This window comes from Loxodonta africana, chromosome 1, assembly GCF_030014295.1.
Source record: "Loxodonta africana isolate mLoxAfr1 chromosome 1, mLoxAfr1.hap2, whole genome shotgun sequence".
Taxonomy (NCBI): Eukaryota; Metazoa; Chordata; class Mammalia; order Proboscidea; family Elephantidae; genus Loxodonta; species Loxodonta africana.
The window spans coordinates 27,856,964-27,883,981 of record NC_087342.1 but is presented as its reverse complement, the minus strand read 5'-3'; the positions used below and the strand labels follow the sequence as shown (position 1 = coordinate 27,883,981).

General features: G+C 43.6%; 1 protein-coding gene across 5 annotated transcripts; it reads left to right on the top strand.

The window, feature by feature from the left end:
* Positions 1-1,945: 1,945 nt before the first annotated feature.
* On the top strand, positions 1,946-25,383 carry RTP1 (receptor transporter protein 1). Of its 5 annotated transcripts, XM_023551591.2 has the most exons (6): positions 1,946-3,467; positions 11,028-11,337; positions 17,300-17,460; positions 20,793-20,850; positions 21,580-21,777; positions 23,700-25,383. In XM_023551591.2, the coding sequence occupies exons 5-6, from the start codon at positions 21,614-21,616 to the stop codon at positions 24,217-24,219; spliced, it is 684 nt and encodes a 227-aa protein (XP_023407359.1). In that variant the 5' UTR covers positions 1,946-3,467; positions 11,028-11,337; positions 17,300-17,460; positions 20,793-20,850; positions 21,580-21,613; the 3' UTR covers positions 24,220-25,383. The 5 variants fall into 5 exon arrangements, with proteins under 5 accessions (XP_023407359.1, XP_064130824.1, XP_023407358.1 ...); XM_064274754.1 differs by lacking the exon at positions 20,793-20,850; XM_023551590.2 differs by having other exon boundaries at positions 20,793-21,777.
* Positions 25,384-27,018: the final 1,635 nt, after the last annotated feature.

Below are 27,018 nucleotides of genomic sequence, written 5' to 3'. Positions count from 1 at the left end.
CTATGGGTTTGTTTGTTTTTTCCATTAGGGCTCTGTAAGCCTTCTGCTTTGTACCATTCTGACCACAACCTCCTCCATCCTCACAAGCCTCACTTTTGTGACTATTATTTCTTTGATTTTTTAAAATATACGGTTTTATCACCTACCCGTGCATCCTAAACAATATAGTTTAATTTGGCCTATTTTTGAACATCACGTACATATGATGTGATACCGTATGTATTCTTTTATGTCTTGCTTCTTTCACTGAATATTATGGTTGTAAGATTCATCCATGTTGCTGTTTGGAATTATATTTCATTCACTTTCATTGCTGTCTAATATTCACTGTGTGGAATACTGAAATTTATGCAGTCTACTGAACATCTCTTATTGCAGTTATCAAAACACCTGGGTCATCTCTAAAAATTAGAGTTGAATTTGCTGCCCCCTTGTGTCTTACAACGCTATAACAACGACATCATAAATACCCTTTCTTACTCCTTACCCATAAAAACTAGTTGCATGGAGCGATTCCGACTCATAGCGACTCCACAGGACAGAGTAGAACTGCCCTGATAGGGCTTCCAAAGTGCAGCTGGTGGATTCGAACTACCAGTCTTTTGGTTAGCAGCCGTAACACTGCACAAACAAAAAACCCGTTGCTATTGAGTCAATTCCGATGGCACTAGAAAAAAAAAAAAAAATTGAGTCAATTCCGACTCGTAGCAATCCTATGAGACAGAGCAGAACTGCCCCATAGGGTTTCCAAGCAGCAGCTGATGGGTTCAAATTGCCACCCTTCTGGTTAGCAGCTGAGCTCTTAACCACTGATCCAAAAACCAGCTCGGCTTTCACCAAGTCTGCCTACTCAAATTACACCTACAGCTGCAAAGAGCTCTCTTGTGGGGGAGGCTTTTATTACCAACACCAGGCCCAGCTATATCTGACTTCTGAGGTTTAAGTCTCCAGAACGGAAAGGAATTTGGCATGAATAGATTTGCCGAGATATAGTTGGGAGATGCTCAGGCACTTGCTAAAATATTTTCAGTAAAGATACCAGTAAAGATATAAAAATATTTTCAGTAAAGATACCCTCCACAATATCATTATCTCAAATACCAAGTCTGAAAGCAGGCTGGGAAATTTATTCCAATGGTCTTCTTGAATGCCAGATATTGTTCTAGGCACTAGAATACAAGACTGAACAAGGAAGACAATAAACAATTGGATAAATCACTATTGCAATATACTACCAGTTGGTGATAAGTCTAAGATGAAGAGAAATTAATGGTGAAGAAATAGAAGGCAACAGGGTGGTCCATGGAAAGCCGCTCAGAGAAGACGTCACACCAAAAGTGAATAAAGTGATGGAGTAAGCCGTGCAGAGTGGGGGAACTGTCCAAAGAACTGCAAGGGTAAAAGTGTTAAGCAGGAAAAGAGTTGGATGTGTTTGAAGGACAGCAAGAAGGTCAGTATGTCAAGAGCAGAGTGAGGGGGCCTGAGAAGGAGAGATAGGTAAGGCCTTAGAATTAGGGAAGGAAGGCTGGATTTTACTCCTAGAACAATGGTGATCCATTGGAGAGTTTGACCAGACGAGTAATAGGATCTGATTTACATTTCGCAAAGATCACTCTAGCTGCTGTGGAAAATCGATTCTAGGGGTAGAAAGTGGAAGCAGAGAGATAAAATAGGAATGTGTTGCAAAAGTCCTGGCAAGAAATGGGACCGCTTTGAAGAGGGCGAAATGGTGGAGATTTGGAGAGGTGGTCATATTCAGGGCGTATTTTGAAGATGGATGTGGTGACATATTAGATGTGGGTGAGGAGGGAAACGGGATTCCAGGATGGCAGCTAGGTTTGGCCTCATCTGGTAGCAGAGGGGTTGAGGACAGAGGAGGTGGGGGTAGGTTGGGTTGGGGTGGGGGCTGAGGGTGGGGTGGTTGGGGATGGGGTGGGAGTAGGGGTGGGGGGTCAGATCTCAAGTTCTATTTGGGTGCATACCATGTAAGAGAGAAACACATTTCAGTTGCAGCTGCAGTCTATTCTATCATGTCCACAGTGAGTTTGGGTGCTATCTTTAGCTAGAAAGTGAACCTTTGGGCCTGTTTCTCTAAGGACCCTGAATACAGAGAGTCAACCTCCATCCCCCAGGGAGGATATAAATATATTTATCTGGTCACAAGATCACTGCCATCCTGTCGCTTTCTAGAACTTTATGAATAAGACTTGCATGTCACTACCCCCAAACAGAGTTCATTATTGCCTAGGCCTTTGTGGTCATTAGGGTTAGTGTGTTCCATGAAGTTGATGGGCAAGGGCTCCCTTTCACCGCTTTTGCTTCCCCAGTAAAATCTGTATGGGATTCAGCTGGCCTATTTTAGTAATAATTGAACTCCTGACTAAAAATTGAGTCTGACTTTGGTAGTTGATGAGATGGCACCTGGTACCACCCCTCAGGAAAGATGACCTGGGTAAGATTAGGAGTGGACTGACTAACGCAAAGGCTGGGAAAGTGGGTGGAGGGGACAGCTGGGAAGGGGAACAGTGCCTTCATATATTTTTCAATAAATATTTTAGAACAAGTAATTAGTCTTGTCCTCACAGACTACAAAATAGGAAGGAGGGAACAGGGTGAGATGTCACTTGGAATGACTAGGAGCAACAGGATCACCGTGTTCAAATAGCTGAGGGAGTGCTTTTCTTAGAAGAGGGATTAAAATTGTTTTATGAGCCAATAAATATGGAGAGGAATTAAAAAGACAGGGATATTATTTATAACTCAAAGCATGAGAGAAGTTTCTGCCAGAGCTGTCCAATGGTGAAGTAGGTTGCCTTGTGGTTAATGAGCTGCCCATTACTGGAAGCATTCAAGAAGAGGCAAGAGGCATATTGTTTAAATGAATACCTTTAGAAGTATATGTCCATGTAAATATACATGTATGTGGATGAAGTATATTGTACATGTATTTCAGACTGTAGGAGGTCATAAAAATCTTCGATTTCTTCATCTTCGATGGTTGTGACTGGTGCATAAATTTGAATCGTAGTCATAGTCACTGATCTTTCTTGTAGATGTATAGATATTAACCCATCTCTGATTTCAGGATAGATCTCCAGATGTTCTTTTTCACGATGACTGTGACACCATTCCTCTTCAATCTGTTGTTCCCTGCAGAGTAGACCATATGATTGTTGGATTCAAAACAGCTGATACCCGTCCATTTCAGCTCACGTTGTCAAGAAAGACCAATTGCTACAAAAAGACTTCGTGCTTGGTAAAGGGGAGTCAGCAAAGAATGAGGGAAACCCTCAATGAGATGGACTGACACAATAGCCACAACAATGGGTTCAAACATCCAGTGATCATGAAGCTGGCACAGGACTGGGGAACATTGCGTTCTGATATGCATGGGGGGAGGGACTTGAGAACCTCTGGCTGAAAGGGTGTCAGAAAGGGACTGACTGCACTCTTGGAAAACAAACAAGGTATATAAGGCTCACCCAGCCCTCTCTCCTTTCTACCCTCCAAAGCTTCCTGTCTACTGTAGAGAATAGGAAGGCTTGTGAGTCAAATCTACGGGGTCAGACACATCAAAGCCTTAACCCCTCAATTATATCAGCCTGCTGATGCCTTGTAGAATGCCAACGGCAGGTGTACTCAAAATCTGATATGGAAAAAAGTGGACAAGGTGGATGACATCATTGGGTCCAACTTAGGGAGGTCTTGGGTTTTGAGGAAATGTTACTCTTCTTTCCAACCCCTTCCTACTTCCTTAGGCAGCAGCCCTGAGCTTGGTTCACTGGGAATCCTGCTGAGGCTTCATCATAACGGGGGACTTGGCAAAATATTGGGCGCCCCTCAACTCTCTCTTTAACCTCTTCTTCCTTTTACAGGATTTCTAGCTCTTTTCATTTCTCTCGAACTGTCTCTTTCCAGAACTGTCTTGGCTTGTGCAAACAGCATTTTGCTTTGAGTAAGGGGTCTAGGCTCTGAATCTGAGCTCTGCCTTGCACTAGCTCTGTGGCCGTGACTAGTTCCCTTACCTGTCAGGAGGCTGGTTTCTCTGTTTAAGGAAAAATAGAAGGGGAGATCATGATCAAAGCCATGGCAGTGGGCTTGGAGGTCACGGTTAGCAAGTGAAGTGTTTGGGCCAGGCTAGCCTCTCCAGCACTTCTTGGAAACATCATTCATTTAATCATCCTGAAGTAAATCTATTCACACAGCCACCCAGAAATTACTGTTGTACTTTTGGGTGAAGCCACTGTTTTCTCTGTGCAGGATCTTGGTACAGAAGGCATGCTTCTCTAGGTCATTATTCATTATGCCTCTGATTTAGCCATCATCAAGGACGACTATTTCTTTCCTTTGTCACCTAGGGCCCTTCATGCCTTGTATATATATCTCCCAGTCTGTAGTTTAGGTTTGTATTTTGTAGTGACAGATAGAATTTTAAATTTATTTTCAAAGACAAAGTATGGCTGAACAAATTACTTCTGATAAAGAGCATGTTCAACGTATTTCTGGGGCTCAGCAGAACTTGAGTTGGAAACCATCATAAAATCGATAGCATGGAGACTTTGGGTACTTGAGGAAGCTCCTAAATATGTATTAATTCATTTGCAGAGTACTACAATGGGCCAACTGCAGGCCCTGCAAATAATTCCTAATAGGAAAGAACACACAGCAACCCTCTGTCCAGGGCATTTCACAGAAAACAGAGGGAACATGGCATGGAAAATCCCTTCTATGTTCTCTCTGGAGCTCGAGGAATTTCTGGGGTCACAGTCTTACAGAACTGAAAGACCTACATGGTGAAGGGCAGGCCAGAGAGGTCAGTTGCAGTCCCAGGAAGCCTTTCTGAGTTGTTGTGTGTTGTTGAGGATGCTTCTCACGATACCTCATCGTCGCTCTCTAATGAAGAGGATCCAGTAGGAGAGGCTTGCTCAGGACTCAGCACCAGGAATGGAGCTCTACAAGAAAATCTTTTGTTTTTACCGTATAGACACTAATGATCTTTTCCCTATTCCCATTACATTGCATGGGAGGCTAAAAACACAGGGCCTATTTTGCGACCACTCTGGTAACAACTGTATAGTGGTATATGGAACTTATGTGTGCATCAACTCAGTCCTGTATCCATCTTACAATTCTACTCTCTTTTTTACCCTCTATTTTGTTTTTGCTAATTTAATTTTTTCGTATTGTACTTTAGATGAAGCTTTACAGAGGAAACTAGTTTCTCAATAAACGATTAATAAAACCGAACCCGTTGCCGTCGAGTTGATTCCAACTCATAGCGACCCTATAGGACAGAGTAGAACTGCCCCATACAGTTTCCAAGGAGCACCTGGTGGATTCGAACTGCCAACCTTTTGGTTAACAACTGTAGCTATTTTTTTTTAATAATTTTTATTTTGCTTTAAGTGAAAGTTTACAAATCAAGTCAATTTCTCACACAAAAAACCCATATACCTTGCTACGCACTCCCAATTACTCTCCTCCTAATGATACAGCCTACTCTCTCCCTCCACTCTCTCTTTTCGTGTCCATTTTGCCAGCTTCTAGCCCCCTCCACCCTCTCATCTCCCCTCCAGTCAGGAGATGCCAACATAGTCTCAAGTGTCTACCTGATCCAAAAAGCTCACTCCTCACCAGCATCCCTCTCCATCCCATTGTCCAGTCCAATCCATGTCTGAAGAGTTGGCTTCGGGAACGGTTCCTGTCCTGGGGCAACAGAAGGTCTGGGGGCCATGACCACTGGGGTCCTTCCAGTCTCAGTCAGACCATTAAGTCTGGTCTTATGAGAATTTGGGGTGTGCATCCCGCTATTCTCCTGCTCCCTCAGGGGTTCTCTGTTGTGTTCCCTGTCAGGGCAGTCATTGGTTGTAGCCAGTCACCCTCTAGTTCTTCTGGTCTCAGGATGATGTAGTCTCTGGTTTATTTGGCCCTTTCTGTCTCTTGGGCTCGTAATCACCTTGTGTCCTTGGTGTTCTTCATTCTCCTTTGATCCAGGTGGGTTGAGGCCAATTGATGCATCTTAGATGGCTGCTTGCTAGCGTTTAAGACCCCAGATGCCACTCTTCAAAGTGGGATGCAGAATGTTTTCTTAATAGATTTTATTATGCCAATTGATTTAGAAGTCCCCTGAAACCATGGTCCCCAGACCCCTGCCCCTGCTACACTGGCCTTCGAAGCATTCAGTTTATTCAGGAAACTTCTCTGCTTTTGGTTTAGTCCAATTGTGCTGACCTCCCCTGTATTGTGTGCTGTCTTTCCCTTCACCTAAAGTAGTTCTTATCTACTATCTAATTAGTGAATACCCCTCTCCCATCCTCCCTCCCTTCCCGCTCTCTTAACCACAAAAGAATGTTTTCTTCTCAGTTTAAACTATTTCTCAAGTTCTTATAATAGTGGTCTTATACAATATTTGTCCTTTTGCAACTGACTCATTTCACTCAGCATAATGCCTTCCAGGTTCCTCCACATTAGGAAATGTTTCACAGATTCCTCACTGTTCTTTATCGATGCGTAGTATTCCATCGTATGAATATACCATAATTTATTTACCCATTCATCGGTTGATGGGCACCTTGGTTGCTTCCATCTAAGTGTGCACATATCTGTTCGTGTAAAGGCTCTTATTTCTCTAGGATATATTCCAAGGTGTGGGATTGCTGGATCGTATGGTAGTTCTATTTCCAGCTTTTTAAGGAAGCGCCAAATCGATTTCCAAAGTGGTTGTACCATTTGACATTCCCACCAGCAGTGTAGAAGTGTTCACTGCCTCTCCAACATTTATTATTTTGTGTTTTTTGGATTAATGCCAGCCTTGTTGGAGTGAGATGAAATCTCATAGTAGTTTCGATCTGCATTTCTCTAATGGCTAACGATCGTGAACATCTCCTCATATATCTGTTAGCTACCTGAATGTCTTCTTTAGTGAAGTGTCTATTCATATCTTTTGCCCATTTTTTTTTTTAATTTTTGCCCATTTTTTAATTGGGTTATTTGTCTTTTTGCAGTTGAGTTTTTGCAGCGTCATGTAGACTTTAGAGATGAGGCGCTGATCAGAAATGTCATAGCTAAAAACTTTTTCCCAGTCTGTAGGTAATCTTTTTACTCTTGGTGAAGTCTTTGGATGAGCACAGGTGTTTGATTTTTAGAAGCTCCCAGTTATCTAGTTTTTCTTCCATATTCTTTAAAATGTTTTGTATACTGTTTATGCCATGTATTAGGGCTCCCAACGTTGTCCCTATTTTTTCTTCCATGATCTTTATTGTTTTAGATTTTATATTTAGGTCTTTGATCCATTTTGAGTTAGTTTTTGTGCATGGAGTGAGGTATGGGTCTTGTTCCATTTTTTTGCCGATGGATATCCAGTTATGCCAGCACCATGTGTTAAAAGACTGTCTTTTCCCCATTTAACTGTTTTGGGGCCTTTGTCAAATATCAACTGCTCATATGTGGATGGATTTATGTCTGGATTCTCAATTCTGTTCCATTGGTCCATGTATCTGTTGTTGCACCAGTACCAGGCTGTTTTGACTACTGTGGTGGTAGAATAGGTTCTAAAATCAGGTAAAGTAAGGCCTCCCACTTTGTTCTTCTTTTTCAGTAATGCCTTATTTATCCAGGGCCTCTTTCCCTTCCATATGAAATTGGTGATTTGTTTCTCCATCTCATTAAAGAATGTCGTTGGGATTTGGATCGGAATTAAATGTATAGATCACTTTTGGTAGAATAGACATTTTTGTAATGTTAAGTTTTCCTATCCATGAGCAAGGTATGTTCTTCCACTTATGTAAGTCTCTTTTGGTTTCTTGCAGAAGTGTACTGTATTTTTCTTTCTATAAGTCTTTTACATCTCTGGTAAGATTTATTCCTAAGTATTTTATCTTCTTGGGGGCTACTGTAAATGGCATTGATTTGGCGATTTCCTCTTCGATGTTCTTTTTGTTGGTGTAGAGGAATCCAACCGATTTTTGTATGTTTATCTTGTATCCCGATACTCTGCTGAACTGTTTTATTAGTTTCAGTAGTTTTCTGGAGGATTCCTTAGGGTTTTCTCTGTATAAGATCATGTCACCTAGCAGCCATAGCTTTTAACCACTATGCTATCAGGGTTTCCAAACAATTGATACACATATCGTTTTGTGACATGGATTGCCAACCCTACAACATGTCAACCCTCTCCCCTTCTTGACTTTGGGTTCCCCATTACCAGCTTCCCTGTCCCCTCTTTCCTTCTTATCTTTGCCCCTGGGATGGTGTGCACCCATTTAGTCCCATTTTTCAGTGTGTGTGCCTGTCTAATCTTTGGCTAAAGTGTGAATCTCAGGAATGACTTCAGTACTGAATTAAAAGTTTGTATGGAGTAATTTAATTTTTTTAATATAAAAATTTCAAACATACACAAAAATAAAGAGAATAGTACAATAAGACTCCATGTACCATTCCTCTAGACTAAACAATTTTCAAGATTCTACACTTTTGCAAAGTTGGTTTCTTTTATTTTTAATTTTATTCATAGTTGGAGAATTTTAAAGGAAATCCCAAACGTCATGTCATTTCACCCTTACAGACTTCAGTGTGCATCTCTAAAAATCATGGACCTGTTCTTAAGAAAAACCACAATGACATTATCACAACTAACAAAATTATTAATACAGTAAAACCTGTGAAAGCTGGAACCTATGTAAGGCAGAAACCTGTCAGAGACGGAAAGCTAAAATATTTTCCACTAATAAAAAAATGGTAAGCATGTACCCCATCAAAGGCAGAAAACTTGTGAGACTCAGAAAAGCAAGGTAGTCTCATTGAGTTCTGACTCTCACAAGTTTCACTGTGATTTCTAGAATCATCTAACCTTCAATCCATAGTAATTTCTTGTTAAGTGCAGTCGAATTTGTTCCCACTCATAATGACCCTATGTACAACAGAACGAAACACTGCCTGCTCCTGCACTATCCTCATGAAACTTGTTATACTTGAGCCATTGTTGTAGCCACTGTGTCAATACATCTTGTTGAGGGTCTTCCTCTTTTTTGCTGACCCTCTATTTTGCCAAGCATGACAGCCTTCTCCAGGGACTCGTCCCTCCAGATAAACGTCCAACGTCCGTGACACGAAATCTCACCATACTCACTTCTAAGGAGCATTCTGGTTGTACTTCTTCCAAGACAGACTTCTTCTTTCTTCTGGCAGTCCATGGCATATTCAATATTCTTCACCAACACCATAATTCAAGCGCATCAATTCTTCTTTGGTCTTAATCTCCCTATTTCTCACTTTCCCTCCATGTAGTCCCAGCTAAGAATGGCATGGTGGATATTGTAAAATCTTCCCCTCATTCTCCATTCTGTATCAATGAAGAGAGTTTTTGGGGTCTGAAGCAGAGGCCTTCTCAGTCTCCAAGCCTCCTGGGGGAAATTTCTATTCCTGCGGCTCCCTCCCTTGCAACATTTGAGTTCCTATGTTACATCAGCAGTCCCTTGGCTCCATTCTCACTTGTTGGGGCTTGTTAAGAAAATCAAGATGCAGAAAATTTGTGGCAGTGCAATGTCCCATGTAGGATGTAAGGGTGTCTTAGATTGGGTTTCCTGGATACAGACTTTGAGATGGAGAATTGCATGCAGAGTTTACAGGGAGGTGCTCTCAAGAGATACTCCTATAGATCCTTGAATCAGCCAGTCATTGGCCTTGGGGAGCTTGCTGTGAAGGGCAATTCCCAGTGAACCACCAGCAGCCCATACTCTTTGCTGGAAAATGGGGCATCTGCAGAGAGGAGGGGATCTGGATGGAGATATGGAGTGATATCTAGAGGATGTACGTAATATAGGTGTTTTATTTTCACCCATTCAATATACTTCTTTCTGCAGCCACAGTGACAAGTCCTATGAACGAGACAGAAGTTAATCAGACATATCTGGCTTTCATACAAGGCACAAAGAGATAATGATGAAATTAATAAAGGAGCAATAAAAAGACCAAGAAAGGGAGATAGCATTCTCTAGGGAAGATCTGAGAAGTCTCCCTGGAGAAGGTATCTTTGAGCTGGGTTTGAGGGAAAGGCTAGATTTTTGACAGGTAGAGATAAGAGCAGCAAGAAGGTTCACGGAGTCTTTCTGAAATTTTTTAAAAGCTTGTAAAGATCTTCAAGCCTCAGATCTTTGTGAATAAAGACTCCTCGATTCCTCAAAGTCAATGTCCCCTGAAGACATGAGATAGAGCAGAGTGGGTAGCATGGAGTGGAAGAGAAGCCCAAGGGGCCTTGCCCTAGAGAAGTTTCCATGTTTTAATACCTTGAGGGCTCCAGGAAGCTGAGGTGTTCCCTGGAGACCCTTTCTCATTTCCCCCATGGTTTTAGCATACTGTATTTATATGAAGTTTAGTCACACAGACATTTTCTGAGGATGTTCTATGTGCTTCGAACTGTCTGGAAAATACGTAATGGCTAAGCTTTTGCCATTTCTCTTATGGTTCTCACCCTCAATCTTTTCCAGCAATTTTTGGTAATTTTAGAAAGTTTCTGTTTTGCTACTTTTTTGGAGACACGCATACCTTGACCCCCTTCAGCCTTGACCATTGTTCAAAGGGTTGTTCACCCCTCCTGAATGCTGCTTTTGACGCTGAGTATCTAGGATCATGAGCACTGGGTTGTGGTATAGCTGACATATAAATGGATAAGGCTTACTTGCTTTAATCTTATGGGTTTAAAATAAATCTTGTAAACTCCCTCTTGCCTCTTTTCTCTTGTTCTTGTCTCCCATTGGCCAATCACAACCAGAAGTAAGAGGACAAGGGAGCTCACTGGTGCCCCAGGGCATGGAGCAAGGTGGAGAAGGGTGGAGAGTGCATTTGGGGGGCCGATACAATGGTGTGCTGAAGCTGACTCCTATCAGCTCAGGAAAGCCAACATGCAAATCTCTTCCCAATTCTGAGTTCAGTGATAACACTTCGGTAGTTTGAAGTTAGCCAAGGTAGGAATATTTGTACCATGGGAATCAGGAAACACTACAAATTGGGGCTTTTTTTCTCCCCTCCAGATGAGCTGATTGTTAAACAACTATCAGGACATCACTGGACAAATGAAAAAAATTGGCATAGACCAAGCAGGGGTCTCTTTGGCTCAGATGTGTCTGCTCTGCTGGACTGGTGGTGTCTAGACTGCAGAAGAGAAGATCCTTGGAGGGGTGGCCAGGGATGGCTACCCTGAAGAAGAAGGAAAAGGCTTGTTCTGTGTGGTCCCAGAGAGCAGAACAAAGACCCAAGGATGGAAATCCCAGCTAGACTGGTCTGTTTCAATATATGGGAGCATGTCCAGATTGTTAGAGTTGCTGCCCATGGGCTTCTCAGGTGGGTAGGACTCTGTGTCATCGAGACTGTCAAGGAGAGTTAAAGACCTGCTGTTAGATCAGAGGCATGCCCAACTCTGATGTCAGTAAAGCAGCCTCCCAGACAATCTTCATGCCTTCTTTCTTATTCTCCATAATTTGTGATGACTTGAGGAACTGTGCCAGTTTGCCTGGGGGGGAGGCAGGAAAATGAGAGGGGAGAAAGCTCCCAAAATCATAACAGCTGGTGTCTTTAAATATTTCAACAGTCATGAAGTTGGGTGGGGGGTGACACACTTAATCATTGTGGGTCCAGAAGGCAAACCTAAGATCAGTACATGAATGAAACAGAAAAATAGACGACTCACTTCATAGAATGAAAGTATTTAAAGAAAGCTGGTCAAAAATCAAGCTAAGTATGAAGTATTGAGTTGACTGTAGGTGATGGTATTCAAGCAGAAGCTGGAAATGCAGGGAAATGCAGACAAGGTTATAGAAAAGATTCTTTTATTGGGATGGGCTATTGACCTAGATAGCCTTTAAAGCCCATTGTAGCTTAAAGATGATATAGTAACGGTTAGCATTTATTTAACACTATAGAGTCACTATAAGTCAGAATCCACTCGATGGCAATGGGTTTGGTTTTTGGTCTTTTAAGCCAAATAAAGAAGCCCTGGTTGCACAATGGTTAAAGCAATCGGCCGCTAACTGAAATGTCAGCATTCAAACTCACTAGCTGCGGCACGGGAGAGAGAGGTGCCAGGCTGCTTTCATAAAGATCACAGCACTGGAAACCTTATGGGGCACTTCTCCTCTGTCCTGTAGGGTCTCTATGCATTGGAATTGACTTGATAGCAGTAGGACTGTTTTTTGGTTTATAAGCCAAATATGGAGGCCTGGTGGTGCAATGGTTAATTGCTGGGCTGCTAACTGGAAGGTCATTGGTTCAAATCCACCAGCTGCTCCATGGGAGAAACATGTGGCAGTCTCCTTCCATAAAGATTTACAGACTTGGAAGCCCTATGGGGCAGTTCTACTCTATCCTATAAGGTTGCTATGACTGGAAATTGACTTGATGGCAAGTTTTTGGTTTATGAGCCAAACACTGTTCTAAGCAGTCTGAATAAGTTGTCTCATTTAATCCTTACAAATTTATGAAGTGGGCACTATTATTTTTCTCATTTTATAGATAGGAAATTAAGATCTAGGGAGGTCAAGTCACTTGGCCAATTGTCACATGGCCGGTAAGATGTAAAGCCAGGACTTGAATAGCACAGGCTGATTCCAGAATCCACACTCTTTATCTTCAGTGAGATTGAGGTGTCTGAACCTTTGACATCATTGCTCAACAGGTATTGTGCTAAGACAATCAGCAGGAAGAGCCTTGGGGCAATAGTGATGGACTTTGATGGGTTGACAAGTTCCCCTTCACTCAGTGAGTTACTTAGCTCGGTAATCTCTGAAATGTCTACAAGTACTATTACCCAAGGGACACCTCACTGCCTATTACCTCAAGCCAGAATGAGATAATCTTACTCTTGACAGTTTCTAAGTGATGGGTTAGTCCGCACTTAGAACGTGTAGAGTGGCCTTAAAAAAAAAAAAAAAATTTTTTTTTTTTTTGGCCTTACAGGTGTGTTTTTTTGCTTCTTTTGTGAGGTTAGAGGGAATATGCTTGTGTGACCGAGTTTTCCAACCTGACCAGAGAGTCTGTGAGAGCAGGAAGTGCAGCCATGTTTCATGGAACCCAGCAGATCCCTCCTCACCTACAACAAGTCACCCTGGGTTCATAGATAAGAGCACCGAGCTGACATGATTCTGGCAGACACAGCCTTGCCCTCAAGGAGCTTATGAACTATTAGAATTGTCATAGTCGCCATTTACCCTAATACAAAAAAGAACATGGCAGACGCAATACAGGTGCCAAAAAGGGTTTTTAGAACTTACCTGGAAGGATGAGAACATATTTTCTACCGAAAACATTTGGGGAATCTCCTCAGTTTTGGTAGGATTTTAGCCCATTCATTCAACATCAATTTTTGATACTTGTTCTCAATGCCTGGATTGCATCAGCGAATAAGCAGGATGCGGAACCTGTTCTCAGAGAGCTTACCATTTCTTGGGAAGACAGATAATTAATCCTGCCATTACACAGACAGTGGTTAAGAGAGTGGACACTGGCATCAGACTGCCAAGGTTCAAATCCCTGTTCTACCACTTACTGGCCAAGTGACCCAGGGCAAGTTACCAAACCATTTCAAGGCTTATTTGACTCATTCATAAAACGTAAAGGTAAAATAACCTTCTACATAGAGTTATTGGGAGGAAAAATGTAAACACTTAGCAAGGTCGCTGTCCGGCATTGTAAATGCTCGGGGAATGCTAGAAATCTTTATAAATGTTGGGGCATGGAAAATGTATACTGCTATGGAGCACACAGGAACTTTTCCCTATGTCCAGTGTGAGGGAATAAGCATACAAGGCTGGGTAAAGCGCTTCATGATGAAGATGGGAAGAAGAATTTCAGGTGGAAAAAACAGCAAGAACAAAGCAGAGAGGTGGGATTCTAGGCCCTGTGGGAAGGAGAAGAGTCAGACAGGTGGACTGAGAAAGGGTGAGGTGGTAGGAGCTATGATTGGTAAATTAGATTGAGACCAGATCATGGGGAACTAGAGTGACAGGCTGAGCAATTAACCCAAGAGGGCAGTCCTAGAGCAGGAGTTGACACTTTTTGCATTCTTTTTGTAGGCTCTGCTAAGTTTACTTGGAATCAGAAAAGTTTGGAGGACATTTTGACTCATGTAAAGATATAACCTAGAGCTGTCTGCATGGGGTGGTAATTTTATAATTTGGTCATTTAAAGATTTGAAGAGATTTCTAAATAACTATCAGCCCTTATTTATTTAGAAAATATTTAGTAAGGAAAAATTATGAGTCTTGCAATATTTCCTCATTGGAAAAACAGACAGTAGCTCTTTATATATGATATTTTTGTGTACCTAGGGGGTTTTGGAGAGGGGAATCTTGTCTTTACCAAAGCTATAGGTGTTTCATGTAATTGCAGACCCACAGATTGTTATAGGAGGGAGAAAACTTACAGGGCATGTGGTACAGTTCTACTCAGTTTAGGGATGCTGAAATGTAGGACTAGAGAGGCCAAGTTCCCCGGGTCATACAGCAAGTCAATGACAGAATGTAGGCCCTCCTTTCTCTCCTTCTTGTCCTCTTCACACAGTTCTTGCTAATAGTGCATCTGATCAGAGATGGTCTAGATAATCTCCAAGAGCCCTTCCACTCCTTGACTCTGTTTTATACATTGTTGTGTTTACCAAGTTATGTGGTGGAGGTTCAGCCAATACAATCGAACGATTTAACGTGATCCAGGATTATTTTGTGGTTTCTGTGAAATCACATCCAGAGCAGTTCCTCCTTACTTCCAGAGGAGAGAAACTATGTTTTCTCTTTTATTGCTTTTTTGGGAAAAGTCATCCTTGGAAGGAGGATGGTGTGTGGCAGGATGAAATTTCCCTTCTCTTCCACCTCCTACTTGCCTTGCTCCCTTTCTCCTGGTGAGTAGAGGGTCTTTGACATAATAGAATGGACAGAATCTTTGTTAGTATAATAATCAATCAAGCTTATGTAGTGGGAAGTGGTCAGTATTAGCGGAAGAAAGGTTTTACTTGCTTGTAGATGTTTCACTCTGAAAGTTGAATTAGGCTCCTGAAGGGAAAGCAGAGGGACAAAGGAGGCTGAAGAGAACACAGAAAAGGGACCAGAGAAAGAAAGGAAAGTTCTGAGTACTCTTCCTTGGTGGGCCCTCTGTAAACTGATGAATAATTTGATGGACAAGTACAGGGAGGTTGTGCTCCACCCTCTGAACCCCATGAGTATGACAGTCAAACAACGTTAAGATTTTCTGATAATGTATTGTGCCTTCATTCCCTCCTATACATTCCATGAAGAACCAAGTTGTTAGAGTTGAACAAATGCATGGCTTTTTAAAACCACCTCGGGAAGTCCATCTCGGGGGGGTATAACCCAATCTTGAAGAAGATACATGGTAGTGGCTGCTAGGCAACAGGAACATGCATAAGGCTCAGTTTTCACTTCCTAGGCCAAAAAAAGGCTCTGGGTTAGTCTAGGTCACCTGGCTGATCAGTGTTCACTGGGCACAGAATGGGTGGGAATAATTCATCTTTGTATCTCTTGTGCTTAGCATAGAGCCTAATAATAGTTGAGAATTCAGAATTTTTGAATAAATTAATGAGCAAAAAATTTGCTACTTCCACACAAGTAATGGTTCTGGGAAATACATTGTCTTTTTTTATTCTGGATCAAATATCTTGAAAATGGAGATGATAACTTTTGAAGGCTGGGCCATTTTTCTTGACTATGCCCTCCTTTTAGTTACTAGACCATGTTTGGTTATAGTTATAGTATATTTCCTGATTAATAACTTTCTCAAAGACTAGGTCAGGAACTCAAAAATAAGCACAAAAGAGACAGAGAATGTCACTGGAATAAGAGTTCAAGAGTGCAAAGACTGGGAAAATTTAGACTTAGGACTGTGACTGAGATGAACGGGGAATGTGGCATGGATGCAGCTTTGACATTGCCCTGGAAGACAGTGAATTTCCAGGACTCACAGAGTTGAGCTGTATCTTGGAAGAGAAGCTCAATGGCTGTGGTTAGGGGAGAAGGTAGGGAGCGTTTCCTATACATCATGGTTTGGCATGTAGTGGAGGGGGGGTAGTGATGGGTTGAGTACCTGTAATGCTTTTCTTTTCTGTGTTCAAGGGTGAGCATCCCCACTGCAGGACTGGTCTATTCCTTTTTGGCCATGTTTTGGGGTTGATAAAAGCATTGTGGAAGCACTGTAGAAGTGTTGGGTTTGCTAGATTGGTTTACTCTTTTGTTATTTTGTCTCTCTGATCTTTAGTTTACTTTTCTGCAAAATATTGTCAACTCCCACTTACCTCATAGAAGTTGATACATCTTTCTCAAGGAACTAAGCTTTTTGGAGGCCAAGGAAAAATGATCAGGCAGTGTGATACAGAGTCTCTAAAGATTAAAAAAAAAAGATAGCTGCCTTCAATTCCTTCCCTCCCAGTATGCACATGTCACTTAACCATGAAGAGACGAGGTTTATTTCCCAGCCTCTTAAATCTGGCTGGCCTTGTATTTACTTTGACCACTAGAATTAGATGGGAGCGATGCTGGGGATTTCTGAGCCCAGGCCTTAAAAGGACTAGCAAATACTGTTTTCTTCCTCTTGGAATGGTGCTTCTTGGAAATCAAGTCACCATGCAATGAGGAAGGTCAAGCAGCTAAGTGGAGAGGCCCATGTGGAGGAATGCCATAAACAATGCCATAGCAGTGAATAAGGCATTCTCTAAGTCCATAAAAGGTATTCTGGTGGAAGCATTGTGGAGGAGGAAGGCAAATCCACATCCAGTGTCTATTCCAGTGAGAAAAAAGTACTGCACTTTTCCTGATGGATATGGTCCAATGTAATCAATCTGCCAAGGGGTAGCTGGCTGCTTCCCCTATGGAATTATGCCATAATTAAGGGTTTAGTGTTGATGTCCACTCTTGGCAGATTGAGCACTCAGTAGCGAACTTACAGAATTCCTCATTATCATTAAGATATTCCATAGAGAAGTGCTTCTGATTAGGAACTCATTTTGCATCAAATGAAATACGGCAATAGGCTCATGTTTACAGAATTTACTGTCTTATATTCTCCATCATCCAGAAGCAGTTGGCTTGACTGAACAGTGGGATGGCCTTTGGAAGACTCAGTTATGGAACCAGCTTCCTTGCATAGCTGGAAAGTGTCCTCCAGGTTGTGGTATATGCTCTGAATTAGCAATCAATATATCCCAGTTCCAGTAATTAAAGAGTGGAAAATGGAATGGCTCTCTCAAAATTACTCCTAATAGTACACTAGTGATCTGTTTTTCTTCCTGTCCCCACAACTTTAGGCTCTTCTGGTTTAGAGGTCTTGGTTCTCAAGAGAAGAATGTTCCTACAGAGTGATGGTTCAATTAAGCTGAAAGTTGAGACCACTACCCGGCCACTTTGGACTCTTTATATCAGTAAATCAACAGGCAATGGAGCAGCTGACTATTTTGGTTCTGTGAAGGTAGGGCATTCTGGGAGGGGAAATTCTTTGATGTGGGACAGTTGGGCACATTTAAATCCCTAGTCACTGGGCACTAAATGCCAGTATCAAATTCTAGTCATTGGTCCAGGCCCAAAACATACTACTCCTCCCTTTCCAAACCCTTAGGGATATGGAACTGCCTGTGGTTGAGAATCACTTTTTATTAGTGCATCATTTCAAGAGTGACAATGTTTATTTTTTATAACATTTTGGTAAGCAATAATAGAACAATAAGCTTTATAAAATATTTCTTATTGAGCTAAATAAAAACTAGAAGCATGGTTTCCTTTCTTTTCACCACTGTATTTTCTAGTTGGAGATTTAGTTTTTAAACCATTTTATGGATTTAAAATATGACTGCACACTATGAAATTGACCTGGTGGGGTTCTATAACTTTAAAGATGCCCAGAATGGTAATCTATAAATTTTGGATTCATGGCATCAGAGATGATTTGATAGAGCCAAACCTGTTGCCGTAGAGTTGATTCTGACCATATAGGGCAGAGTAGAACTGCCCCATAGGGTTTCCAACAAGCAGCTGGTGGGTTTTAACTGTTGACCTTTTGATTAGCAGCTGTAGCACTTAACCACTGTACCAGCAGGGCTCCTATATTTGATACAGAGTAAGTTGCAATTCCGCAGGGTTACCAGTCCTGGTAGAAATATTACTTTCTTAGAGAAAAACTCTCTTACACTGAAGATGAATTACACTGGCCTCTGGATAGCAAGTGCAGGTTCTAAATTAACCTTAATGTGTGCCAATGGGGATTGCATCAGCTGATTAAAAGCACTCATGCATACACACACACACACACACACTCCACTCTGGTGATTCTTACCTTTTGCTTTTTGTTTTTCATCACAGTGTTTATTGTAGCAACAAGAGCAAAATACTTCCAGAGGATTCTTTCCTGATGTTGGGTAATACCCTTAGGCTCCAGTGTAAATTATAAGGTCCACTCAGCTTCATGTACTTTCTGGGAATGTCCTCTGCCTCCTTTCTCACCTTGGCCTGTGGCTGCCACCTGAACTAGCTCCCACCCCAACTCTGAAGCTGGTTAAGCCAGTTTACTTCTCTAGGTATTGCTTGCCTTAATTCAGAGGCAAAGAAAAAAGGACTTGAAGGATTTAAAGTTTAACAAAGGGTCCCAAAGAACTTAAACAGCCCTTCCAGTGTTAGTGTACAATGGATTTAGAATTAATTTCTGTCCTTTTCATTGTCTGTAGTTTAAAGCCAAAGTGACGTCTCCCCAGAGCTCTTCAATTCTGTAGCAGCTCATGAGGAGACAGACCCTGACTCTGGGCACAACCTGGCATGCCTCATTAGAAACTTTCTTCCTTGATCCAGCTGCTTCCAACCTACTTCTCAACCTCCAAGGATTCAGGTTTCTAAGTATAAAGCTCTCTGAAACCATATATGGCTACAGTCAGAGGGGCCCTTAGAGTTGTCATCTACCATAATTCTTCATTGAAGAGATGGGCAAACTGTGGCCAAGAGAAGGGAGGTGACTTGCCCAGGGTCACAAAGCCACCCAATAGCAGAGCTAAGATATGTATTTATACCTCCTGACTCCCTGTTGAGTCCTTTTTCTAATAAGCCAGGGTGTCCGGCACCAATGATTATAGCTTTACCCATATGGTGTGCCTAGAGATGTTTTGTGGTGCAGCAGTTAAAAGCTATGGTGCACTACGGCTGCTAACCAAAAGGTCTGAAGTTCGAATCCACAAGCTTCTCCTCGGAAACCCTATGGAACAGTTCTACTCTGTCCTGTAGAGTCACTACAAGTCGGAATCGACTTGACGGCAACTGGTTTGGTTTGGTTTGGCTTTTGGTATTCTTTTAGGTAAGATTTCAAGCTGAATTTCCCTTTTAGCTCTAAAATTTTTACACTGGGGTTCAACAGTCTGTGGCAACAGTAACAGGGACATGGAGGGCAAGAAAAAACTCCTTTCTTTTGGGGGGGTGTGACCTCAGCATAGCTTAGTGAACCATTTGCTGAAAGAGTGTAAATTTTACTTCCAATTCTTGGAGCCTGGAATGGCTCTATCCAGTGATGTGAAGGTGGAAACATGCATTTATTCAGCAAAGGCTACACTCTAGATCCCTTGTTGGGCATGTTCAAAGATATTTGATATTCTCCTTCGTTATACAACCATCCTGCAAGGCTGGCACTGTCTTTACTTGAAAGACAAAGGAACTTCTGGCCACACAGTCAGTAAGCAACCATGTAAATTAAAAATATATTTACATAAAACATCAACACATGTTTGCCAGAATGAAAAGATGCACATTAAATATATTAGAATGATTACCAAAGAGGATATAAGGGAATTAAAAAACAAACAAAAACAAACAGGCAAGCTGGTTTCAGAGCCCCTGCTTTTAATTACTACAGATACTACTTTCTTATTACCCTGTTGCCAAGATGAGTAAACTGAGGGTTAAAATAATGCAAATCGAAGCATTCAAACATCCATGCAAAAGCAGGAGGAGCACTTGGAAGGTATCAGGGAAGAAGGCTCTGGTATCAGATGGGAGATTGGACTTTCAGGTTCTCCTTTCTCATCCCTGTCCTTCAGGATCTGCAGGCTGTCCATAATTCACACTGTTTGGAGGGCTCACTCAGATTCTTGCAGCCACGTCAAGCCTTTGTGAGAACAGAGTCAAGAGATACTGTTTTCTGACTGCAGGAAGGGTTGTCTGTGATGCTTGGAGTGCAGATTCGTGAGCATCATCAATTATTTTTATATAAGTAGATGACCAGAGTGTAATTGTGATATGTTAAAAAAAAAGGAACACTTATTGTCCCCAAATAGAAGATTGGCTCAATAAATTCTGCCCAATCAGGATATAGGCAGTCTACAAGATGTTACTGCAGAATAACATTAACCACCTAGAAATATAATCATGATATATTGTTATCTAAAAAATAGGTCATGATATGGTATGGTTTATGGTATGTAGAATATGATTCAAGATTTGTAAAAACTTGCATATATATAAATAGACATACATGTACAGAAAAATAGCAGGAAAGGTGTATATATCATGGTATTAACAGTGGTTATCTTGGGTAGAGGTATTATGGAGGAGTCTTTTGTTTCATTTCGCCTATATTTTCTAATTTTTATATACTAAACCTGTATTACTTTTATAAAGAGGAAATAATTTATTTAAAAAGCAGCAGAAGCAGGACTTATGGTAAAAGCTGCCTTGCCCGTGGATTTGTGCTCCTATTCCATATCAGCTTGAAAATTGTCTTGACTGCATCTGCCAGGCTGATGCAATGGATCCTACCTTTGTGCACAGGTGGCTGCTCTTGGACACAGTTGTTGCAGCATAGGTCTCATTGCATTGTGGTTATTAGGTGAGTATCACTTAGCATAGCTTGGTATAGAAACTGGCACATGGGTATGTTTGAAATGAATGAATTAGTGAATGGGTATGGGGTCAATAGCCTTGGGTTTGGATACCAGCTCTGCCATTTATAGGCTGAGTCCCAGGCTCCTGATCTGTACAGTGGCAATAATAACAACGAAAGGGTCAAGAGACCTCCAAACGTGTTTTGCAAATGTCTAAGGGATGGTCACCAGACGGGTGGGGGTGAAGAAGAAGAGGTTACTATTATTGCTCCATCTATTACAGGTCTACCTCTTCCCATTACTTACTTCTCCTTGGCTCCCTAAGGCATCATGGTTACCATAGCAGCCAGATAATGATGATGTCTCTAGAGGGCAGCAAGGCAAAGCTGAGATAGCTCAGATCTTCGCCTCCCCATGCCCTTTGCAGGCTGAGGTGAGCTGGGCTGAAGCTCAGCCTTCTTTTGGGTCCCCACCTTGTCCCAGGTAACTTTGATCCACCAACTCTGCCTCTGCAGCCTCAATTTAGGGCCTTGGAACATCTCTTTGGAGACACTCTCCTCCCCAAGCCCTGTCTCTTGGCACCCTGCCTGGTTGCCGTGGAAACAGGTTCCACTGCGGACAAAGGAGGGAGCTGGGTCCTGCTTCCTCCTGGTCCTGTCGATGAGGATTTTTAGACCGTGGAGACTGCGCTGCCCCGTGCTGCACCTGCCCTCACTCCCCGTGTTCTCACTCAGGTGGAGCTTGCCCTCCCTCGTCCCTGACAAGACCATGTGTAAAAGTGTGACCACAGGTGAGTGGAAGAAAGTCTTCTACGAAAAGATGGAGGAGGCGAAGCCGGCAGACAGCTGGGACCTCATCATAGACCCCAACCTCAAACACAATGTCCTGGCCCCTGGCTGGAAGCAGTACCTGGAGCTGCACGCCTCAGGCAGGTGAGTAGCCCAGTAAGTAGGGGACTTGCAGGCAGCCCCTGACTCCCCAGCCAGCCCTGGGAGCACTTTCAGAGAGGAGAGAGAACCATGTAGAAGCCAGGTGTTTAGGGTCGATCTCACTGTTGGGCCAGGCATAAACAGAGAGGCAGAGAATGAGCCCTTAACTGGTAGTTAAGACAACCAAGTTCTGATGCCAGATCTGCCATTGAGCATCTGTGTCATGTTCCCTCTCTGAGCCACGCTGTCCCCATCTGGGAAATAAAGAGGTAGGATATTTTAAACAGTCTTAAATTCCGACATTTCACATATTTTCAGATTTTAGTAATCGGCTAAAAAGTGATTGAAACCCAAGGGAAGGAGGCTTGAGGTTCCATGGGGGGTCAAGAGGCCTGTGCTCTGGACTTGGGACCACACACACACACACATCCCAGTTGCTGTCGAGTTGATTCTGATTCATAACAACCCTATAGGACAGAGTGGAACTGTCCCATACTGTTTCCAAGGAACAGTTGGCAGGATCAAACTGCTGACCTTTTGGTTAGTAGCTGAGTTCTTAACTACTGTGCCACCAGGGCCCTGGACTTGGGACAGTTCAGTTTAAAACACTTTAATTTAGCTTGATTTACTTTAAAATTATTGAACATATGAAGTGTACTAGAAACAGGCTCTATTAGCTCTGACCCTTGAGCAATTTAGTTTCCTTCTGTGGCCCTCACATTCTCTCTCCATTTGCAGAATGAGGGGTTAGCTTTGATCCTTGTCACTTAAGGTGTGGTCCATGGGTCAGCCACATCAGCATCAACTGGAGTTAGAGATGCAGAATCTTGGGCCCCATCCTAGACCTACTTAATCAGAGTCTGCCTTTTAACAAGATCTCTAAGTGATTCATAGGTACAAGAATGTCTGAGATGACCTGCTTCATTCCCTTCTGCAGTCTTGTCCATGATCTATAATGCAAAGACTCATCATTGGGATGAAAGATGGGGGACGCCAAGTGGTGCAGCCTGGGGGTCAGAAGCAAGACCTTCCTTCCCACTCTGAATTCAGTCCATTCAATTAAATTCAAGAAACATCTAGCCAGCACTTCTTATGTGCTGAGTTTTGTGGTCTGATCTGAGAGAGAGAAACAGTCCCCAAAGGAGGTAACAGAAAAGACATGAGAATGAAATCGTGAAGCCCCTAAGCTAGCTGATGGGAGGGGTGCAAGGGGCTGGAAGCTTGCTGGCAGGGATCCCAGTGCTTGGAAGGCTAGTGGGGCTGAGCCAGGAGGGCTGTGGCTCTCCCAGATCTGGCTGGTGACCTGTCATCCCCAGCTGGCCCTAGTTTGGGGAACTAGGCCCACAGGGCTCAGTCTTAGCACAGACAGCTTCCACTTGGAGGCCTTGGGGTGCGTTAACGCTGGCACCCGCCGGAGGCTGATGGGTGATAATTGTGCCTTTTTCTCCGCATTTGGGTCTAGCCTGTTCACAGTCAGTGTTGACAGACAAGAATGTGCAGGTGGAGTATGCGGTTTCCCATCTGTGCCAGCCGTTCTCCCTGTCAGATTCACAGGAGGTCTGGGCAGGAAGAACTCATTTAGTTTGCTCTGCTAATTTTAGAGATGAAGAGTGAGGCCCAGAGAACGGCCCAGGAGGCATGTGGTGGAGGGAGCTGAGGCCTCCAGAGAGCGCTGAGGAGGCAGGCCCTGAGGGCAGAGCTCTGCTGGATGCCAGGTGGCCTCTGAGGAGAGCGCTGGTTCTGTCCCAGAGTGCTCACAAGGGGGCAGGCCGCTTGGGGAAGGGGGCGAGGCGCTAATGAGCCCAGGGAGCTGTGAACACAAGGCCTCAGCTTCCAGCCTCTGCCCACCTCCCCTCACGCCTTCCTGGGCTGTTTCCATAGCTGCCACCCCCGCCTCTCCATCCTTCCTTTCCGCTTCCCCACAGGTTCCATTGCTCCTGGTGCTGGCACACCTGGCAGTCGCCCCACGTGGTCATCCTCTTCCACATGCACCTGGACCGCGCCCAGCGGATGGGCTCGGTGCGCATGCGCGTCTTCAAGCAGCTGTGCTACGAGTGCGGCACCTCGCACCTGGACGAGTCGAGCATGCTGGAGGAGAACATCGAGAGTCTGGTGGACAACCTCATCACCAGCCTGCGCGAGCAGTGCTACGGCGAGCCGGGCGGCCAGTACCGCATCCACGTGGCCAGCCGCCAAGACACCCGGAGGCACCGAGGGGAGTTCTGCGAGGCCTGCCAGGAGGGCATCGTGCACTGGAAGCCCAGCGAGAAGCTGCTGGAGGAGGAGGCCACCACCTACACCTTCACCCGGGCGCCCAGCCCCACCAAGCCGCAAGCCGAGGGCGGCTCGGGCTGCAACTTCTGCTCTATCCCCTGGTGCTTGTTCTGGGCCACGGTCCTGCTGCTTCTCATCTACCTGCAGTTCTCCTTCCGCAGCTCCTTCTAAGATCCCCTTGGTGTGCCCTGGGGGACTAGGGGCCCAAAGCTCATGGAAGCCAGCCGGCTGGTGACGGGGATCAGGGGAGACCTGGATTGGGAGCAGGGTCAAGTTTCTAGCTGTTCCTGCCACTGCCTCGGTGAGGACTCTGGAGAATCACCCAGTTTTCCATCTGTAAAATGAAGGGTTCAGGCTACATCAGTGGTTTTCCAAGTGAAACCCTGGGCCCCCAAATTCTGTAAGGGACCCTAGGGACTTTTGAATTCAGAAGGTAGATTGAGTGAGTGGGTTTCTGACACCTTGTCCAGTTACCCATCCCCAACTCCTATTTCCTCCTCTTGCTTTTATCAGAACAGTTCCATCTTAGATGGAGTTCCATTTAAGATTTTTTTTAAAGGAAAAAAGGTTCAACTGCTTTTTAAAAAGTTTGAAAATAGCAGAAGTAGGTGATCTCAAAAGGCCTCTCTACAGGAACGCTCTCATCCTTACTCTTGTAAAGCCCCATCCACACCCCATCATCTCCCACTAGCTGTAACTGCAGCCTTAAATAAACCTTTTTGCCCACTGTAGAAGCCTCATTCATGGCTCTGTCCCATGCACGCAGCAAAGGTTTCTCTTGAAGGGAGAGAGGCAGGAGTAAGCACCAGACTGTCAAAGGTCCCCCTACTTCTGTTCCCCAGGACTCCAGCTTCCAGCTTCCCTCTCCTCAGGATTTTTGGGTCTGCCTAGCTCAAAGATGGTGGTTGGGATGGAGTCCCACAGAGCAAGGCTTCCCACCCATTGCAGAGAATAACAGCCAGCAGAGAATTTAGGGGAGAGGTTTAGAAGTGGTGCACAAAATCCCAGGAAATCAAATATAATGAGTGTATCTCTAGGGCCTTCAGAGTTCAGGGACCAAATCTAATTCTCAGCAATTCTAATGGCCAGAAAAATGCAGAAGAGGACTGACCTCATGGGTCCTTCACTGAAACCATAGTTGAGCAGCTTTAGCATCCTGCCCGTGTGTGGACCCTCTTACCAAAGACCAACATTCTGCTTAGAACCACAGGATTGGGGGGTTCTTGGCAAGAGAGGGGGCATTAAAGATGTGAAGTGCTTTGCCCGTAGAGAAGTGCATAGATACACAGCAGAATCTTACATTTGTATAAAATGGGGATGTAGTACCCTTTTTTTTTTTTTTAGTACCCTTTGGAGTGGGAAGAGAGAAGACTTTCTGATAGTGGTGGCAGGGAATGGGTTAGGGGACAGGGAGGCAGAAGGCAGGAGATGGGATGCCATTCTGGACTTTTGAGGGTACTTGTTCACCCCACCTCTGTTAATGACTTGACTCCCATTCCATCTTCCCCACCACTGCCTCTTTAAAGGAAGGTCATCTGTGGTGGTGGAGGGAGGAGGGCCATTTATATAAAGATGGAATACTTTAATAAAGATGGGATATCTTTCATCAGGCTTAGTGGACATTAATGTGTATTTGAGATTCCTCACACTGTGCCTTATCTATAATGGGCTGTCGGTCTCCCCACCTTTCCATCCCCCTCTTCCCTTTCTGGGGACCCCACTTAAGGCTCTGTCTAGCTCCAGCCTTGAGTTCTGGGCCAATCCTGTCTGTAGTCAGGAGGGATGAAACTTTCTCTCCATGCTTAAGTTTCTTCCTTGACCCTACACTTGCCTCTAAAAAACCTGCCTTTTCTCCTTGTTTTCACAACCACGTATTTCAAAAGATTGTACTCCGGTCTCCACATTTTTGCCTCCCATTAATTCTACAAGCTGGCTTCCACTCCCACAGTTCTGTAGATACTACTGTCTTCACCAAGGTCACCAATGGCCATCTTATGGTTAAATAAATCCAAAGTACGCTTTTAAACTTTGTTTTTCTTGACCTCTCAAAAGAGTTCAGCATGACTGACCGACTCCAAACATTCTCTTCACTTGGTTTCTGGGGCACTGCCATCTCCTGATTTACCTTCATCTTTTCTGATGGCCTCTTCCCATTTTCTTTATCGGGTTTGCTGCTTCTGCCTACCTCCTGAATGTTGGCATTCTTTAGGGTTCTGTCCTATGTCTTCTTCTCTCTTATCTGTCCACATTTAATATCTATATGCTGATGGCTCAAATCTGTATTTCTAGGCCCGAACTCTCTTTTGGGATTCTTTTATGTCTCCTTCTTATTTGACATCTCTATTTGACTGTTTCACAGGCACTTCAGAGCCTACATGTCCAAACCAGTTCTAAAGTATTCTTCCCCGTCTGGATTTCTGTACATCAGAGGATGGTATCACCATCTCACCGGTCAAGTCAGAAACCTGGGTCCCATCCTCTTCCTTATTCCATATTTCCCCTTCCAACTCTAAGGTGGGCTCTGTGATTTTTAAAGTCTATTCAGGGAAGGAAGTATTTTCAGAGTCATGGGACGTTGGAGTTGGAAGAACCATTAGAGACTCAACTACTTTATTTTGCAGATGACAAAATATGGCCAGAACACGGAAGTGACTTACCCCAGGTCCCATGGTCAGTTAGTAGCAGAGCAAGGAGCCCAACCTTCACCTAGTCCTAGTCCACAACTATTTTCCAGGACTTTCTCTGCTCTGCGAGGAAGAGATGTGCAATTTAAGGAAGCCCTATCTGTTTCCCTCCCATTATTGTCCCATATTGCTACAGTTGCAGATTTCTTGGCTTGCTCACTGGCTTAGTCCTTGTGTTGGCAAAGACTTTTCTGGGACAGTTCTTTTTTGCACACAATGCGTCACGCCACATGATGAACTTGTTAGATGTACTCTACATGTTGTAAATAAATGCCTTGAGGACATT